At 53.8% G+C, this 19197-nt stretch overlaps 1 protein-coding gene across 2 annotated transcripts in view; it reads left to right on the top strand.

Annotated features, from left to right (window-relative positions):
• LTBP2 (latent transforming growth factor beta binding protein 2) overlaps positions 1-19197 on the top strand; it is a 132382-nt gene that overhangs the window by 100575 nt on the left and 12610 nt on the right. Inside the window, exons 16-29 of one of the 2 annotated variants that reach the window (XM_027827546.3) lie at positions 637-762; positions 1225-1353; positions 2229-2348; positions 3047-3166; positions 3446-3568; positions 3826-3951; positions 4594-4719; positions 14095-14217; positions 14537-14662; positions 15068-15190; positions 15583-15714; positions 17324-17449; positions 18205-18348; positions 18928-19119. In XM_027827546.3, coding sequence (XP_027683347.2) covers positions 637-762; positions 1225-1353; positions 2229-2348; positions 3047-3166; positions 3446-3568; positions 3826-3951; positions 4594-4719; positions 14095-14217; positions 14537-14662; positions 15068-15190; positions 15583-15714; positions 17324-17449; positions 18205-18348; positions 18928-19119 — 1836 coding nt within the window. The remainder of the gene's footprint in view (positions 1-636; positions 763-1224; positions 1354-2228; positions 2349-3046; positions 3167-3445; positions 3569-3825; positions 3952-4593; positions 4720-14094; positions 14218-14536; positions 14663-15067; positions 15191-15582; positions 15715-17323; positions 17450-18204; positions 18349-18927; positions 19120-19197) is intronic. The other variant, XM_037900677.2, reaches the window with a different exon arrangement.

Genomic DNA, 19197 nt, shown 5'->3' with positions numbered 1-19197 from the left:
GATTAGTGAGACCAGGCTGGAGGCAGCAGGAAGGGAAGCAGCATGTGAATGGCCCACACTGAGCGGGCACTAAATCCCCGGGGACTGTGCCTGCCCTGCCTCCCTGCTCCCAGTGGCCAGTTACAGGGCTGCACTGGCTCCTCGGGAGCCGCTTGCCTGCCCAGGCCAGATAGAGCTGGTTTGCTGTTTTCTTCCGAGCTCTCCATGGGCTTTCCCCGCTTTCCAGCGCAGGGGTGGGCCAAGGTGTCTCAGCCTCCTGCTCTTGCTCAGCCCAGCTAGGAACAAGTAGAGACGATAGGCAATGCCTAGCTGCAGGGCTCTGGAGCCCCGGGAAGCCATGTCCGCCCTGCTAGGTGCACTGACCCAGGCCAACCCACAGGTGCTGGCCATTAGCGCACCCTCTCCATTCTTGGGCACTGGGGGTCCATTGCTGTCGTGGTGGCTGGAGGCTGCTGAGGCCCAGCTCTGGCAGCTGTCTGAGGTGCAGAGGCCTTGCAGCTGTCTCCCATTCTGTCTGTGAAGTGGGGGTGGTGCTAGTAACTGGGCGGGGGGCTGTGGAATAGGGAAAGCCCTGTACTATGTGCTGGGGGACTGGGGAGCAGGGGCCTGTGACTTCACCCTGTCTGTCTCCCTCAGAAATCGATAGATGCTCCTCTGTACCCGATCCGTGTGGCCCAGGCACTTGCGTGAACCTGCCCGGCAGATACAGCTGCATGTGTGGCCCTGGCTATCGGCTAAATCCTGGCCTCCCCCGATGCATTGGTATGTCCCTAGCTCTGCTGTTTCTAAAGGGGACAGTGGGGAGACTTCCACGTCCGGAAACGGGGCATGTGGAGAGAGGCTGGCTCCTGAGCACAAAGCCTGGCCGAGCCAGGCCCCTTGCAGGGCACCAGCCCCGCTGCCTTCCTGAGCAGAACAACCCTGTGGCTTGGGATCATTCTCTCTGTCCTGCTTCCCCAGTTTTAGTAGCCAGGGGACTTTTGTAGGGCAGAACCCTCCCTCTCTCGCCATGTGTGGGGATGCGATGCTGCCCTCCAGTGGTGGATGGCAGATAAACGGGGGGCCCTCCCATGTCATCTATCAGGCTCCCTGGGGAGGGAAATGCTGAGTGGGGGAGATGGGTCCCCTCAGGCCCTTGCTTATCCCATCTCCAGCAGTGTCTGTAGGAAATGGGAGGGCTAATGGTATTTCTCAAGTGACTCTGTTCCTCTGCTCCGGACCCAGATGATGATGAGTGTGTGAGAGATCCCTGCGCTGGGAAGGGTCACTGCATCAACAGCGTGGGCTCCTACTCCTGCCTCTGCTACCCGGGATACACCCTGCTCGCCTCCCAGGACGCACAGACCTGTCAGGGTAAGTGACACTCCAGCTGGCACACGCCTACAGCCCCGGTGGGCACCTTGCCCGCAAGGTTCCTGTGATCTCCCTCGGCTACATGTTTCCTTGGTAATGGAGGTTCCAGGCTCCTCCTTTATATGGGCTTCCCCCCCCCCCCCCCCGCCACTACTGCCCAAGCCTTCCCTAGAAGGACCCCTCATGGTGGGGCAGGGGAGATTGCATTCTCCTTGCTCGTTCCCCCAGCCTCTCGCTGAGGCGGGGCAGTGCACTGTGCAGACTGGGGAAGACTCTGCAGAAAAGAGTCAGTCAGCAAAGGCTTTTCCTCCAGAAAACCCCTCAGCTTGGGGCCTGTCTGACCCAGAGGCCAGTGGCGTGGAGCCCAACTAGCCCTGCATCCCCTGCCCTGTGTCCCAAGCACCCTCTCCGAGCATCTGGAGAGGGCAGGAGGCAGCTCGGCAGAACGTCACCCACTGGTAGCTGGCAAGCAGCCTTGCTCCTTGCTCCGCTGCTTGTCTGGGCTCATTAGCTGGGCCCTCTGCCAAGCAAACAGGAAGCCCTGGCCCTGGCTCAAACTGCCTGCAGCCTGCTTTGGCATGTGGGGGTGACCAGCAGCAGCAAGGAGGGGCTGTGGCATGGCAGAGTGGAGGTGTGAGTGACACAGACCCGTGGGGACTCTGGCCCTGAGTACAGCGTGGCACTGCCTTTCCTCCTTATTGGCATGAGGGCAGAGGTTGGCTCTCAGGAGGGATTTGAATGAGGGGAGGGGAGTGGCCATTCCGAGTGGGTTTGGGACAAAGGGACAGGGAGGGCCCTGCACACAGGCAGAGCTAACTCTGATGCCCTTAGCTGAGCCCAGTTCCCTGACGGGACCTATCCTTGGGTGCTAACAGATCTGAATGAGTGTGAGCAGCCCAGCATGTGCCTGGGGGGGCAGTGCACCAACACACCTGGATCATATCACTGTGAGTGTGCCAGGGGCTACATCATAGGCCGCAGAGGACAGTGCGAAGGTGAGTTTGCTAACCTCCCCTACATGAGCATCTCCAGCCATTTTGTGCAAACCTCAGCTCTCCACACCCCCCTCCCTCCAGATCTGCACTGAGGTACCTGCGCCTTCTCACTTTGTCACTTCAGTCCCCTGACACAGGTCTTCCCCTGCTTGCCTGGGGGAATCCCCACCCCGCTGCGGGAGTGGGGAGCTCTCTCCCCAAGTTCATTCCCCTTCAGGCTCTGACTCACCCCTCAGGCCCAGTGGGACCCATCCTGAGCCCCGTCTTCTGGACTGGAAAGGGAATGCGTTTTGTTCTTGGGCTGGTGCTTATCTTTGGAGGTTTGGCATCTGTCATTGCTTGCCCCTGTTTGAGCCCTGGGCTGGCAAGTACATTGAAGGTATGACGTCTACAGCCAGCTGCATGTACACAGCATGTCACAGTGATTGAAAATCAAAATGGGCATCCTACCAGGTGGGAGAACAGGCCACAGAGACAATGAATGACAAATGGGACTCATGAGAACGTCCTTCTGAGCCCCAAACTCAATGCACCATCAAGCCCATCCGCTTAGAGTCACAGTCACTCTTACTTTGGCCAGAGCTGGCTGAGAAGGTGAGATGCAGGTGACTGTGGTCCCAGCTGCGAGGACGTTCTGGATGGGACTCGGTCTGTCTCTCTCTTTTCCTGGAGTCTGAAAGCAAGGGGTCTCTTTGCAGATGTTGATGAGTGTGCTGATCCCAACACCTGCCCCAGAGGGAGATGTGTCAATGCGCTGGGCTCCTATGAGTGTCTCAGCTGTGCAGCCGGTTACCAGCCAATGAATGGAAGATGTGTTGGTAAGGAGATGAGAGCTGTTCCCCGCAAGACCTCTCCCCACCTTGTGGAAACTCCCTCTTGCATGGCAGCAATTCCAGCCCTAGCCAACCCCTCCTGGGACTGTAATGGGCCACACAAGCCTTGTGGGCAGGCACTGGCTATGGGAAATGGCAGGCAGGAGAGGCTAGTGTGTGTACGGTGAGTGCCACGCCCTGCAGGATTGGGTTGTGGGGAGATCCCTGGGGATTTTAGAGCACCCCTGTTCCTGGCTTGATGGGCCCCTTTGCTGTGTCTTGCAGATGACGACGAGTGCTTCGCCGTGGGAACCTGTGCTCATGGACTGTGCATCAACATGGTCGGCTCCTTCAGGTGTTCCTGCTACCATGGCTATGAGGTGACAGCCGATGAGAAGAGCTGCCAAGGTATCATATCCTCTACCAGATGCTTTTGGACCCAGTCCAACGCCTAGTGAAGTCTGAGGCATTGTTTCCATTGAACCTGGGGCATTCCTGAGTGCATGGCCTGGGTAGCTAGGTCCTGAGATCCTGTGGGGCTAGCCCCTCTCCCTCCTTATCTATTATTGATCTATTCCCTGCAACACACCTGGCTCTGAGAGGAAGCCCCCCCTCCGTGGGCTCCTCCCTGTCCAGCTCTCACTCTGATTTATGGGTTTATTTAGATATCGACGAGTGTGCGACCCACAGCACCTGCCCCATGGGACTCTGTATCAATACCGAGGGTTCCTTTTCCTGTGCAGCCTGTGGTGCTGGATACACCGTGTCCAGAGATGGCAGCATGTGTGAAGGTATCTCCTGTGGATGGTGAGATGTGCGGGTGCCAGGGAGACAGGATTCCGTGGGAGGACGTGCTTGCAGTTAGGAGCAGGCCATTGGTGGTGTCCGGGGCTGGCTTTCCAGCTGTGGCTGCAGAATCTTGCAATGTGCGTGGCACTCGGGTCACTGGGGATCCCTCAGCCCAGCTGAGGCAAAGCTGCCAGCTTGTGGCACAGTATTTGCAGGCTGCAGTTGTAATCAGTGCCCCTAAGGCTGAGTCTCTGGCCCTGGGTCTGCATCACTGGTGACCTGAGCTGAGCCACTCTTCCTGCAGCAGCTCCAGCTGAGCTCCCTGCACTCAGGAGAGCTTCTGGGGAAAAGCCCCCTGAACCCCAGCGAGACCTACTTGGAGAGCAAAGGGCCTGCCTAGGAAATCTGCTTCAGCAGTTTAGCTTTTGCAGTGCAATAGAGAGCAAGAGGGGGTTTTGAGGGGAGGTCACTGGGGGTGACAGGTGTTCAGAGAGGGACCACTGCAGCTTTGGAAAGGGGTCTGTGAGTCACAGAGCTAATCCCCCTGCTGGCTTTGAGTACCTGGCGGGCAGGGGAGCGGGGGAGCAGAGTAGGCACGCCCTGTCCTTTATCCCATCTGGAGTTCCAGTCTGTGCTCTCCCCAGATATCGATGAGTGCAGCTCACCCGCTGCCTGCCCCTTGGGAATCTGCACCAACATGAATGGCTCCTTTGCCTGCCGAGCCTGCGATGCTGGCTACATGCTCTCCTCCAACAGACTCACCTGTGAAGGTAAATCACCCGGACTGCTCTCTGCCTCTGCTGGGAGCTGTGGCTGCAAGTCAGGCAGTAATAAGTGTGTCTGTAGTGTCAGACTTGGAAGCTAAGGGTCTTGCTCCTGTTGGGTCACACCCCCAGTCGGATCACGCCCCTGCTCAGGTCAGCTTAGCCCTGCACATTGGCAGCACATAGTGTTTGGAGGGGCAGTGGGTATCTGAAGGGAAATGATCAGATCTGGGAAGGGGTACAGGTACAGAACTCATTAATGAGATTCTCAGATGATACTAATTTAGGGGGAGCTGCAAGCCCCAGCGAGGACAGTGTAATACAAAGAGGCCTTGAGAGAGCAGAACCACAGGCAGGGAATAGCGGAATGGGATTCTGTTCAGAACAGCATGGCTAATATGTCTGGAGAAAACAACCCCGAGCCTAGGTAGTCAATGGGAGGGGGAAGGCTTGGAATCCGGAGTGTCTGAGAAAGGCATCGGGCAGTAAATTAGGAATTTCTGATGCAATGTGGAAGCAAACAGGGCCCATTTGGGCTGCAGGCAGAGCTATTGTGTCTCTGAACAGGGGGAATAGCCAGGTCCTACTTTGTTTAGCGCTGGTGCATTTTGTTGTGGGCACCTTTTTATCAGAAAGATATTGGCAAATCAGAGGGAGTTCAGAGAAGACCAACCAAGGTGATCAGAGGGCTGAGCTATAGGTAAGGCTACGATTATGTCGCAGAGGTCGTGGAAGTCACGGAATCCGTGACTTCCAGAGACCTCCGTGACATTGGGGCACCATAGCAGCCCAGCCACCGCCAGCAGTAGGGGGCCTTCCTGCAGCAGCCAGCTCAGCTCTCTGCCCTCGCGGGTGGCAGAGGATCCCCAGCAGGCGGCAGGGGATCCCCCCCAGCTCCGTGCCCCCACAGGCGAGGGGGATTCCCCCGCAGCTCCCCAGCCGCCGCCGGTGGAGGGACCCTGGCAGCTCCCCAGCTGCCGGCGGTGGTGAAGGATCCCTCCCAGTTCCCAGGCCCCGCAGGTGGTGGGCCCCACTCTCAGCTCCCAGCCCTGCAGGGCACTGGGGGATCCCGCTCAGCTCCCAGCCACTGGGCAAGGAACGGGGGCCACAGCTCCCAGCCACTGCAGTGGGACAGGGTGCTGGACCCTCCTCCCTCCCCATTTTGTCAGGGATACTTTTAGTAAAAGTCAGGGACAGGTCACGGTTTCCGTGAATTTTTGTTTTTTCCCCATGACCTGTCCATGACTTTTACTAAAAACATCCATGACAAAATGGTAGCCTTAGCTGTAGAGAAGTGTGAAATGAGTTAAACCTGTCTAGTTTGGCTAAGCCTCAACTCTGGGGGTAGGGGGACCTGGGCGGAGTTTATAAATGTCTGCCGGGTATAAGCTCCAAGGCAGAGAGGAATTATCTAGGACCATGGTGCAAGGGTTCAAAACAAAACAAAACAAAAATAGGCAGAGGGTTAACAAAGACACGGGCAAGCCAATGAAAGAGAGAAAGCTGGCAAAAGGGTGATGAAGTAATAAAGGCCGCAGTTCAACAAAGCAGTGAAGCACAGACTTAACTTCAAGCATGCAAGTGGTGGTATTGAAGTCACCAGCACCGCTCTCTGTGTTAGGGTACATCCACACTGCAAGCGCTACAGCAGCACGGGTGGGTTTCCGTTGCTGTAGTAGCTGGGCAGTAGCAGTACGCCCTGAGCAGCATTGCTAGGTGGTCTACTTAAGCTTTAGGTGCAGGCCTGCCCTGAGAGCGCTTTGCTAAATAGGGATAGGTAAGCATGTGGATAAGTGTTTGCAGTGTCATGGGCAATAATAATAACAAAAGTAATAAGGGGGTTAGACTAGATGACCCTTGCAGTCCCTTCTAACCCTGTGGTTCTATGAACCAGGAGGACTGGGATGAAATTGAGGAAGAGAAACCAAATGCTGGGCCTCAGCAGAAACTCCCAGACAGTGAGATCTGTCAGACTGCAGCAGACCTTGTGGAAGAGAACTCCAGCCTTCCCTAGTAACTGCTAAACCTGTGGTTGTTAATTGTTCTGTTCCCTAGGCCCTGTTGTAACTTGTGTGGGTTTTTTTTTCAAGTGTAGCTCTAAGGCTGTGCTCTGTTGTGGGTACCTGAAATTGTGGTGTAGAACATGAGTTATGTTGCTAAGTTACCCAGGAGTGGCAGAGCCACATGTAAGGTGTGCAGAGACTCCTGCCAACCGGTCCTCTATACCCAGCTACACCAGCATATGTTCTGGATCAGCCACATATTCAGCAGGAAAACTGCCTTAGGAGTGTGACTGAGAGAGTTTAAGGTTATTTGTTTCTCCCCTTTCTGCTATTCACCCAGCTGTACAGGCCTCGGAGGAAAAGAAAAAATAGAACTAATATTATTTAGACCACCCCCTGAAAATGACCTAAAATGAAATTTCTGTATCTCCTAATGCCTGAAATCCTGCAGCCTGCTATGGTCATAACTGTGTGCTGCATTCCATTGGGGATACCCTCCCCCAGCACCTTTCTGCTAGTATCAGGGTCACCTTTAGGATCCGAGATATTGGACCTTAAATCTGTCTCTGCCCCAGTGCCTGTCATGGGTCTTCAGCAGGGATATTTTTGGAGAGAAATCCCACATTTGAGGGCAAAGAAGGAAACATTTTTGTGGCAGGTTTTGTTTGTTATGTGAAGCAGTTCGGATGGCTGGAATGGTGGAGAAGGGCCCTTCGGAGATGGATCAGTGGGCAGAGTGCAGATGTAGTCCAAGGTGCTTGATAAAGACCCCCTGGTGATGAGCATGGCATGAAAAGCTAGTGAGGGAGAACTGTAGCTTCTCTCATGGCTTGGCAGTGGAGTACTTGGGAACCACCAGCACACAGATGGTAAATAAACCCACTAACAGGCTGTTTGTTTGGGGTAAAACTCATGGGCAGAGGCACACTGCAGCTGGTGATTCCTCATAGAGAGGGAGAAGGCGTCTTGGCCACTTTTCTTCTTCCTCTAGGTTTACAGCTGGGCCTGAGGCACAGGAAAATGAGGTAAAGTTTCCATGCTCCTGATGGGATGGAAGGATTGCACATTTTGTTCCATTTGCGGGCTAATCATGTGACTCCCTCCTTAGATGGGTCTTTCCCGGCATGTCACTTCCCCATGCTCGCCGCTAGAGCAATTGCGGGAGAGAGCACTGAGGGAACATTATGAAGTGTTTGGTGACTGACCCCAGGAGAAACTGTTCCAGTCTTCCCTTGCTGGATTGGTGTCCATGGCTCTAGATTTTGGGTTTTGTGTATAAAAAACAATAAGGGTTTTGTGATGGCTTACAACAAATGAACTAGGGCATGGATCATCTGCTAGGGAACTGGTGGAAGCTAGGGATGTTTTAGAACTGAGTGTGGTAGGAGTAATCTTGCCCCAAGGCATAAATGAATGGTGCCCTGTTGTGTACACCATGTGCTTGGCATTTAGCAGCGGCAAGGTCCCTGCTCTGCCCTGAGGAGCTTTCAGGCTCAGTGTTTCCATCTCTAACTTCTGTGATGGGAACAGACAGAGCAAGGGAGATAGGGAATGTTGTTGGTGCCCTCTGCAGCCCGCAGGCTGGTACTGACGGGGAATCAGTCATAGAATCATAGAATCATAGAATATCAGGGTTGGAAGGGACCTCAGGAGGTCATCTAGTCCAACCCCCTGCTCAAAGCAGGACCAATCCCCAATCAAATCATCCCAGCCAAGGCTTTGTCAAGCCTGACCTTAAAAACTTCCAAGGAAGGAGATTCTACCACCTCCCTAGGTAACGCATTCCAGTGTTTCACCACCCTCTTAGTGAAAAAGTTTTTCCTAATATCCAACCTAAACCTCCCCCACTGCAACTTGAGACCATTACTCCTTGTCCTGTCCTCTTCTACCACTGAGAATAGTCTAGAACCATCCTCTCTGGAACCAGCTCTCAGGTAGTTGAAAGCAGCTATCAAATCCCCCCTCATTCTTCTCTTCTGCAGACTAAACAATCCCAGTTCCCTCAGCCTCTCCTCATAAGTCATGTGTTCCAGACCCCTAATCATTTTTGTTGCCCTTCGCTGGACTCTCTCCAATTTATCCACGTCCTTCTTGTAGTGTGGGGCCCAAAACTGGAAACAGTACTCCAGATGAGGCCTCACCAATGTCGAATAGAGGGGAACGATCACGTCCCTCGATCTGCTCGCTATGCCCCTACTTATACATCCCAAAATGCCATTGGCCTTCTTGGCAACAAGGGCACACTGCTGACTCATATCCAGCTTCTCGTCCACTGTAACCCCTAGGTCCTTTTCCGCAGAACTGCTGCCTAGCCATTCGGTCCCTAGTCTGTAGCTGTGCATTGGGTTCTTCCGTCCTAAGTGCAGGACCCTGCACTTATCCTTATTGAACCGCATCAGGTTTCTTTTGGCCCAATCCTCCAATTTGTCTAGGTTCCTCTGTATCCTATCCCTGCCCTCCAGCGTATCTACCACTCCTCCCAGTTTAGTATCATCTGCAAATTTGCTGAGAGTGCAATCCACACCATCCTCCAGATCATTTATGAAGATATTGAACAAAACCGGCCCCAGGACCGACCCCTGGGGCACTCCACTTGACACCGGCTGCCAACTAGACATGGAGCCATTGATCACTACCCGTTGAGCCCGACAATCTAGCCAACTTTCTACCCACCTTATAGTGCATTCATCCAGCCCATACTTCTTTAACTTGCTGACAAGAATACTGTGGGAGACCATGTCAAAAGCTTTGCTAAAGTCAAGAAACAATACATCCACTGCTTTCCCTTCATCCACAGAATCAGTAATCTCATCATAGAAGGCTATTAGATTAGTCAGGCATGATCTACCCTTGGTGAATCCATGCTGACTGTTCCTGATCACTTTCCTCTCGTGTAAGTGTTTCAGGATTGATTCCTTGAGGACCTGCTCCATGATTTTTCCAGGGACTGAGGTGAGGCTGACTGGCCTGTAGTTCCCAGGATCCTCCTTCTTCCCTTTTTTAAAGATTGGCACTACATTAGCCTTTTTCCAGTCATCTGGGACTTCCCCCGTTCGCCACGAGTTTTCAAAGATAATGGCCAATGGCTCTGCAATCACATCCGCCAATTCCTTTAGCACTCTCGGATGCAACTCGTCCGGCCCCATAGACTTGTGCACGTCCAGCTTTTCTAAATAGTCCCTAACCACCTCTTTCTCCACAGAGGGCTGGCCATCTACTCCCCATGTTGCGATGCCCAGCGCAGCAGTCTGGGAGCTGTCCTTGTTAGTGAAGACAGAGGCAAAAAAAGCATTGAGCACATTAGCTTTTTCCACATCCTCTGTCACTAGGTTGCCTCCCTCATTCAGTAAGGGGCCCACACTTTCCTTGGCTTTCTTCTTGTTGCCAACATACCTGAAGAAACCCTTCTTGTTACTCTTGACATCTTTTGCTAGCTGCAGCTCCAGGTGCGATTTGGCCCTCCTGATTTCATTCCTACATGCCCGAGCAATATTTTTATACTCTTCCCTGGACATATGTCCAACCTTCCACTTCTTGTAAGCTTCTTTTTTATGTTTAAGATCCGCTAGGATTTCACCGTTAAGCCAAGCTGGTCGCCTGCCATATTTACTATTCTTTCGACTCATCGGGATGGTTTGTCCCTGTAACCTCAACAGGGATTCCTTGAAATACAGCCAGCTCTCCTGGACTCCTTTCCCCTTCATGTTAGTCCCCCAGGGGATCCTACCCATCCGCTCCCTGAGGGAGTCGAAGTCTGCTTTCCTGAAGTCCAGGGTCCATATCCTGCTGCTTACCTTTCTTCCCTGCGTCAGGATCCTGAACTCAACCAACTCATGGTCACTGCCTCCCAGATTCCCGTCCACTTTTGCTTCCCCCACTAATTCTTCCCTGTTTGTGAGCAGCAGGTCAAGAAAAGCTCCCCCCCTAGTTGGCTCGTCTAGCACTTGCACCAGGAAATTGTCCCCTACGCTTTCCAAAAACTTCCTGGATTGTCTATGCACCGCTGTATTGCTCTCCCAGCGGATATCAGGAAAATTAAAGTCACCCATGAGAACCAGGGCGTGCGATCTAGTAGCTTCTGCGAGTTGCCGGAAGAAAGCCTCATCCACCTCATCCCCCTGGTCCGGTGGTCTATAGCAGACTCCCACCACTACATCACTCTTGTTGCTCACACTTCTGAACTTAATCCATAGACACTCAGGTTTTTCTGCAGTTTCATACCGGAGCTCTGAGCAGTCATACTTCTCCCTTACATACAGTGCTACTCCACCACCTTTTCTGCCCTGCCTGTCCTTCCTGAACAGTTTATAACCATCCATGACAGTACTCCAGTCATGTGAGTTATCCCACCAAGTCTCTGTTATTCCAATGACATCATAACTCCTTGACATCACCAGGACCTCCAGTTCTCCCTGCTTGTTTCCAAGGCTTTGTGCATTTGTATACAAGCACTTGAGATAACCTGCTGATTGCCCCTCCTTCTCAGTATGAGGCAGGAGCCCGCCCCTCACAGACGTTCCTGCCTGTGCTTCCTCCCGGTATCCTGCTTTCCCACTTACCTCAGGGCTTTGGTCTCCTTCCCCCGGTGAACCTAGTTTAAAGCCCTCCTCACTAGGTTAGCCAGCCTGCTCGCAAAGATGCTCTTCCCTCTCTTCGTAATATGGAGCCCATTTTAGACTCATGTGCTTTCTCGCAGTCAAAAGAGCTGCACTCGAAGGTACCGGGCCCTGCCTGGCAGGCTGGGGGGACTGAAAATGTAGCAGAAATGTTGTTTCCTTCTGAGGGCCTGGAGCATCACACCTCCCCTGGATGGACCCGTGGAAGGGTGGGAGTAAGGAGCTTTCACTGCCCTGTGGGAGGGTGGAAAGCTGCCTCCTGCCCTTGCCCCCAGCATCCATTAGCTGAACTGAATTGTGTTCCAAAAGAGGCAGGTGAATGGGACAGTCCAGGGTGACAGAGCCAGGTGAGGCCGAGGCTATGTCTGGCTTTCTGCAGTGGACATGGTCATACTGGGATATGGAAGCCCATTTCCCTTAGTGTTACCTGCACACTCTAGGGCACCCCACCTTTACTATTCCATGGGCTCATGGCGTAACCCAGTTAATTTAGGCACCCCCACCCTTTCCCAGGTTCTAGGGCTCTGGGTGAAAGGCACCTACCCTTATCCAGCTCCTATGGCTCAGGGCGTAATTTTCTGCGGGTTTGCGGCGCCATTTACCAGTGAAAGAGCCTTACACAGTAATATTCTTAACCTCTGTTTATTAACAGTTACCAAAACAGAATACACATGCTAAGCATACAATGCTTCCAATAAGGCAGACAAACTTTTCCTGGTGGCCAGTCAGGATCAGGTCGTCTGGGGCTCCTCCAGCTTCTGCACAGTGTGATTGCAGGGTGTTGAGATCTGGCAGCTCTGATCTTGGGCTGTGTCCTGGAGTTAGGTTCCAAAGAACTTCCTTTTAGACCCCAGTTTATATACTTAAACTTGAGTCCTGCTTAACCCAATGGTTCTCAATCTTTCCAGACTACTGTACCCCTTTCAGGAATCTGATTTGTCTTGCGTACCCCAAGTGTCACCTCACTGAAAAACTACTTGCTTACAAAATCAGACATAAAAATACAAAGATGTCTCAGCACACTTACTGAAAAATAGCTTACTTTCTCGTTTTGGCCATATAATTATAAAATAAATCAATTGGAATATAAATATTGTACTTACATTTCAGTGTGATACTTGAGCCTGTTTTTCACTTGTGAGCCTTGTCTGAAGCCCGAGCCCCACCACCCAGGGCTGAAGCATGTAACTTAGCGTTGTGTGGCCCCCTGTGGCATGGGCCCTGGGCAACTGCCCTGCTTTCCACCCCCTAATGCTGGCCCTGCACTTGCAACCCCCCTAAACCCATCCCATGATCCCCCTGGGGGCTACAACCCCCAGATTGAGAAACACTGATTTAGATGAGTTGAGTACTCCCTGAAAGACCTCTGAGTACGCCCGGGGTACATGTACCCCTGGTTGAGAACAATTGTCTTAAACAATCATTTTAAACTAAAGAACTACAAAATAACTCTTTGACCAATCCTAACATACTGTGAAACAATTATTTAGCCAATCATACCCCACCACCTTAGTTGATTTAAATCTTGCAAAATTAGTTATGGACCAGACAGAAACAATCAAAGAACCAGACAGAAACCATGCAGATAAACAATAGAGAAGTAGGGACCATAAAGACAAAACAATAAAGTATAGCTTTCACAATCACAACTGTTGAAAAGTGATTCCTTGCCAGACAGAATGCTATCAAACAAAGTTTTCTTTAAACATCTTAAGATCCGTTTCTTTATCTGGTGATCTGGTGGTGGTCGGTACTATTAGGACAGGATTGCCTTCTTAACAGCCCGATATTTCATTGGTTTAATATAATTTAGATGGAATGTGAGGATGTGACTTTCTGCTTTTTAGCTCATGGCTGCTGCTGTCTTAATGTGGCTGCAGAAAAAGGCCTCAAACCTTACATTAGGGTCATCCCATCCCTCCTCCTTACACCCCCACCCCCGTACCATCACTCCCTCCTTAGAGCTTACATCCTGCAGGTAATAGCTGGTTGTTGGCCTGTCCCCCAGCCACATCTTAGCCCAAAAGAACAGATTTAATTCCTTCAACCTTTCATTATTAGTGAAACTCTTAAAGCACTTATGACAGCTGGGGGAGGGCCCGGACAGATTAAGGGATGACTGGTGGGGATGAGGGTGGGGAGTTTCCACAGACGGGAGAGAATGAGGGGCGCCTGTCAGGGAAGGGTTAGGCAGCCAGGAGAGTGGGGTCTGATGGGGTGTTTGGGGGTGTTGGGGCACTTCACTGACATACACTCTTGTGCCGTTAGCTTGACCCTTGTCATGGCTCTTCTCTGGTTTCGCTTCAGTTTGTGGCCCAGTTCTGAACTAACTTGGGGACGGGCCCAGGAAACTGGGGCCTGGGTTTGGTTTAGCAAAACCTCCTTGGTTGGTCCTGTTTTGCCAAGGCAGGACTAGCTCAGATCTGGGATCCCTGAGTAAAAAGGCACCAGAGTCTGAGGGAGCGCTGGAAAAGGTGCTGCTGTAGCTCCTCTAATCACAGCATTCAAGAGCTGTATAGAGCCTCTCCGCTCAGCACCCCTTGACGGGATCCCTCTTTGTAGGCAGCCCCAGGATCGCACTGTGGGCTGACAGCCAGGGGCTCTGCGCTCAGCGGGCAGGAAGGTCTCTGAACACTGACCTGCCTGCGGCTGTCAAAGGCCTGAACGGCTGCTGCCCTCGGCCTCTGTTTGTTTGTAGCAGTTGCTCATTGCACACCCGTACTGGCCCTGACTCTTAATTCTGTGCCTCTCTACCTGGGCAGATATTGATGAGTGTGAAGACCCCACCGTTAGCTGCCTCGGGGGAGAGTGCCTGAACACACCGGGCTCCTACGGCTGTCACTGCCGCCCTGGATTTGAGCTGCTCAACGGCACTGTGTGTGAAGGTACAAGCACCTCCAGGGCCTGTCCATTCCGTTCCCCTTTGGACTCCACCAGGGAGTCTGGGGCATCTGCTGGGAATTCCCATTTCTACCCATGCAGCGGGCATTGTAGTGCAGCCTGGGACGATCAGCCTGTGGAGTGCTGCCCCAGAGCATTAACCAAACATGAGGTCACCACTGATGCACTCCCTGTGCCTGCGATGAGAGGGCTGGATGGGGCCCTAAACCCGCCCGGGGCCTGCCCTGTGTGGACGAGGGGAGGGGCCCTCCTGCCATCTGCCCCCAGCCGATTGTGTGGAGCTAACTCACATTTCCCCTGCAGACATGAACGAGTGCTTGGGCAGTGAGATCTGCGGCCCCAATGGCGAGTGTCTGAACAGCCACGGATCCTATTTCTGTATTTGTGCTCCTGGCTTCTCAAATGCGGCTGGGGGAGTCAGCTGCCAAGGTGAGGGACTGGGAGAAATGGCAGCAGCTAAATGTGCCTTGGACCCTGGCTATCGCCCTGGGCTCTCCCTTGCCCCTGACTGTCCTCTGGCTCTGCCCCGTAGCTATCCCCCTGGGCTTTCCCCTGCCCCCTGGCCCTCCCCTTGCCCATACCCCTGGCTCTCTGCCTGCCTGACTCTGCCCCGTAGCTATCCCCCTGGGCTTTCCCCTGCCCCCTGGCCCTCCCCTTGCCCATCTCCCTGGGCTCTCCCCTGCCCCTGACTATGCTCTCTCCTTTCCCTGGCTGTGCTGCCTTGTCCCCTCTGCCGTGATCCCTGCCCGCTGTGAATAGTATTCATTGTGCAGGGACCAGTGTACACCCATCAGACAGCCTCTGTGCTAATTCTCATCATGTTGTCTCTTCCAGATGTGGACGAATGTGCAGACAAATCTCGGTGTTTGCAAGGCCAGTGTTTCAATACGGAGGGCTCCTACAGATGTTTGTGTGAAAATGGCTTCAGGCACTCGCCGGAGACCGATGACTGTGTAGGTAAGCAGTGGTTTTGGGAGAACACAGGGCTCTCCTCAGATCGCTGGTGTATGTATGAGGGTCTCCTTCCCCACACAGAGGGAACACCTCTACTTCAAGTACCAGTGACACTCATCACTTCACTCCTGCTCGAGAGCCATGAGGCCTCTGCCCCTTCATTGGTTCTCCCACTAGCTGTGCCATGACAGAGGGCCCCAGGGCCCAGAGTGGGTTTGTGGGTTGGGAGGCCTAGTATCAGATCATTCGTGGGTTTGTGGGGGCAGTTGCCACAGGACCCCAGTGTGGTTGGGGTCTAGTCGCACGAAGGCTCTCTAGTGGGGTTGTGGGGTTCCCAGTTGACTGTCCCATCTCTTTGCCCTTCTCCTTCTGTGTCTGTTGTCACCGGGTGACAGATGTGGACGAGTGTGCAGATTTCGGGGACACTGTGTGCGGCACATGGAGATGCCAGAACACTGTGGGTTCGTACCGCTGCATTATGGGCTGCCAGCCTGGCTTCCACCAGACCCCGCTGGGTGACTGCATTGGTGGGTACCGCTGCGTGATCTGTGCTCTCTCGTGGGGGTGGGATGGCTGGCTCAGTTGGCATCCTGAGGGTAAAGCTTGCTGAGGTGCCTGTGGTCCTGTCCCCGGTTAGCAATGGGGAGGAGGAAGTGCTTGGCCAGTGTCAATGTAGATAATGCTGAGTGCTTGTTTTCCTGGCTGTTTGTGTCTAGACTTCTCTCTTCTTGGCATTTGATAACAGACGCTGCATTGTGCAGCTTTTCCTCTCAGGGAGATTCCTGGGGAGGTTACAGTCCATTCCAGGACTAGGATTGTATTGCAGCACAGAGTCCACCAAGAGGCAGCTGCCTGCTGGGGTTCCTGGCTGTGTCTAGCTGCCTCCCTCCCTCCCTGGAGCTGCTGGATGAGCTGTGCTCTGACAGAGGCTGGTAGCTTGGCTCTGGGGTTGATGCATGGAGATCCCCCCTGCAGAGCCCCGGGGTTGGATTTAGAGCTCCCAGCCAAGGGCAGCATTGAAAGGTGACACTACAGAGGGATTATTGTGGCACTAAAGAATCCCCCAAACTCTCATAAGATTGTGAGGGGGAGCTGTCACCAGCCGGGGCCCAGTGTTGCTGCTAACACCATAGGTTAATGCCATCTGAGCTCAGCTTCCGCTCCTTAATGTCCAGACAATGCCAAGCTGCAAACACGCAGCTTCCTCAGCTGTTGTGAGGAAATCTCACACCCCATGCAGCAGTGCATCCGGGTGCACTGTACAGCCCGGCAGCCTTCTTCTGCAAAGTCACACCCCCTACCAGGCGAACCAGCCCCTGCAACCCTGACTCCTTCCAGCTTTGGGGCACCCCAGATGTCTGTGGGTGTAGTTATGGACAGGTGAGGGGTCCCAGCAAGCCTCCGATTATGCCCGAGAGGCCATAAAGCCAAGGTTTGGGTGCTTGTGGGGTCTATGTGTGCGAGGAGCAGGCTCTGCACAGCTGCAGGCAGAGCTCTCCATGGGTCAGGGTGTGGAACTGAGGAAGGAGAAAAAGTGCAAGTCTGCCACTGATCAGCAAGGAGGTCAGGAGCAAGAGAGCAAAGTCCCTATCTGTGTTCATGGCCCCCATATGCTCCCACATTCTCCCATAGGCCCCTATATACCGGCCCATAACACCTCATATTCAGCTTATTCTATCCTGTATCAACCCAAACTCCCCTATCCTTGTCAATAACCTCCATATTCCTCTATACCTGCCCATGGCCCCATACCCATTTGCACTCCCCCTGTCTCCTATACTTTCCCATATTCATCCCCTATACCTCCCTTTATCCATCCATATCGCCTCTCCCCCTAATTCCCCAGCCCTGCCTGTGTCCCCTGTATATTTTTCATCCCATCTCTACCCAGTTGGAGCACTGAATTATATTGGAGGTTGCCCTTATGGTGGCTCTTCCCCTGTGCTAAGTTGTTCCCCTTCCTTCTTGCAAATTAGGGAGGGGAGCTAGGCAGGCCTGGCCCTGTGATCTTGCGGCAGCAGGTGTTGAGAGCTTTCGCTCTGGGGCTGATCCAGGTGGGAGGGCTCTGGGAGTGTGATGGGGATGGCCTGGGGAAGGGAGGTTCTGCAATGACCCGGGCCCTCCTCTCTCCTGCAGACATAGACGAATGTGCCAACGAGACGTTGTGTGGGAGCCACGCCTTCTGTGACAACACCGATGGCTCATTCCGCTGCCTTTGTGACAGTGGCTATGAGAACTTGCCCCCAGGCCAGGATTGCGTGGGTAAGAGTCACTCAGTGCTTCTGGCACGCTGCCTTCACGCTGACTCTGTGCCTGTGCCTGTCTCTCCAGCGCATGGGTCCCTGCAGCCTTTGTGCTGCACAGATCAGTCTGTCCACATCTCAGTGGGGGTGTCCCTTCCCGGCAGGGGATGGGAAAAATCCTTTCCCTGTGGCTCCCTCAGGATCCCTAGTAATGGAAGGTGTTCACAGGTGGGTGGGGCTATGAGCAAGGGCAAGAGAGGAAAGTAGCTACCAGGTGAGTCTCCAGGACATGGGCCCTTTTCAAGCAGATGGACACAGGGGCCCCTGGAGGTCAGAGCAGCTCACTTGGGGGATCGAAAATGGGCAAGGCCAACACCTTCCACCAGGGAGGGGGCTGCAGGTGAATGGCGAAGAGATCGATTATTGGGTATTTACATTGGAGTGTGCCTGAATTGCAGCAATTGGAGGAGGAAATGCCCTGTCAGATCCCACCTAGTCCATTCCGGAGGGCCAGGGCAGGGTCTGTTCCCAGCACTGGGTCCAGGTGAAATTTAAATGCTCCTGGTGAAGGTGCTTCCTGCATTTCATGGATAGGGAGTCCTCTTGGTGTTCAACACTGTGCAGCCTGTCCACAGCCTTGTTCCCTCCTACCACGGACACACATTGAGACACAGCCCCTCTGGGGCAAAGAGCATCCGCGACTCTGAGGACTCAGGTGGATGCACTGTCCCACTCTGGAAGCCCTAAAGCCGTTTCCTTTGCCTTGTGTTACAGACGTGAACGAGTGTGAGCTGATGGTAGCTGTGTGTGGGACCGCGCTCTGTGAGAACGTGGAGGGATCATTCCTGTGCCTGTGCCTCAGTGACCATGAAGAGTACGACACGGAGACAGGACAGTGCCGGCCACGAGCTGGCATGGGTGAGATCTCACTGGGGCTTGAGATGGGTGCTAACAGGGCAGTGCCGGCCACGAGCTGGCATGGGTGAGATCTCACTGGGGCTTGAGATGGGTGCTAACAGGGCAGTGCCGGCCACGAGCTGGCATGGGTGAGATCTCACTGGGGCTTGAGATGGGTGCTAACAGGGCAGTGCCGGCCACGAGCTGGCATGGGTGAAATCTCACTGGGGCGGGAGTTGGGTGCTAATAGGGCAGTGCTGGCCATGAGCTAGCATGGGTGAGATCTCACTGGGCAGCAGCTGGGTACTCAGGGGGTAGTGCTGGCCAGGAGTTGGCATGGGTGAGATCTTGCTGGGATGGAAGCCAGTTGCTGCCTAGGCATTGTTGACCATGAGTGGGTGTGGGTGAGATCTCACCTGTGGGGATCTGTTCTGAAGGCTGAAGAGTCGTGCCAGGGAGGCCACATTGCCAGTCCTGTTTTCATCCTGGGAGATTCTGGATGTGGGGTGACCTTCCCTAGGGCTCCAGAGTTCAAGCTGAGAGCCCGGCATGTCATCGAGGCCTTCCGTTGCACATCTCTTGTGTTGTGTTGTCTCTCAGGGGACCCTGAGCGGCCCATAGCACCACGTCCCCCTGGCTCGGAGCGGAAGGAGTGTTACTATCACATCAGCGACGTCCAGCTATGTGACAGCGTCCTGGCCAAAAACACCACCAAGGAGGAGTGCTGCTGCACCGAGGGGGCTGCTTGGGGGGACAACTGTGAGACCCACCCCTGCCCTATCCTGGGCACAGGTAGGGCACCAGCCCCAGAACTCCTCTCCTCATGCAGATCAGAGCAAATAGCGTGCTCGCCGTGTCCAACCTAATCAT

This window comes from Chelonia mydas, chromosome 6 (genome assembly GCF_015237465.2).
Source record: "Chelonia mydas isolate rCheMyd1 chromosome 6, rCheMyd1.pri.v2, whole genome shotgun sequence".
Taxonomy (NCBI): Eukaryota; Metazoa; Chordata; order Testudines; family Cheloniidae; genus Chelonia; species Chelonia mydas.
Note: the sequence above shows the minus strand (reverse complement) of the source record. Positions and strands in the feature narration are given on the sequence as shown.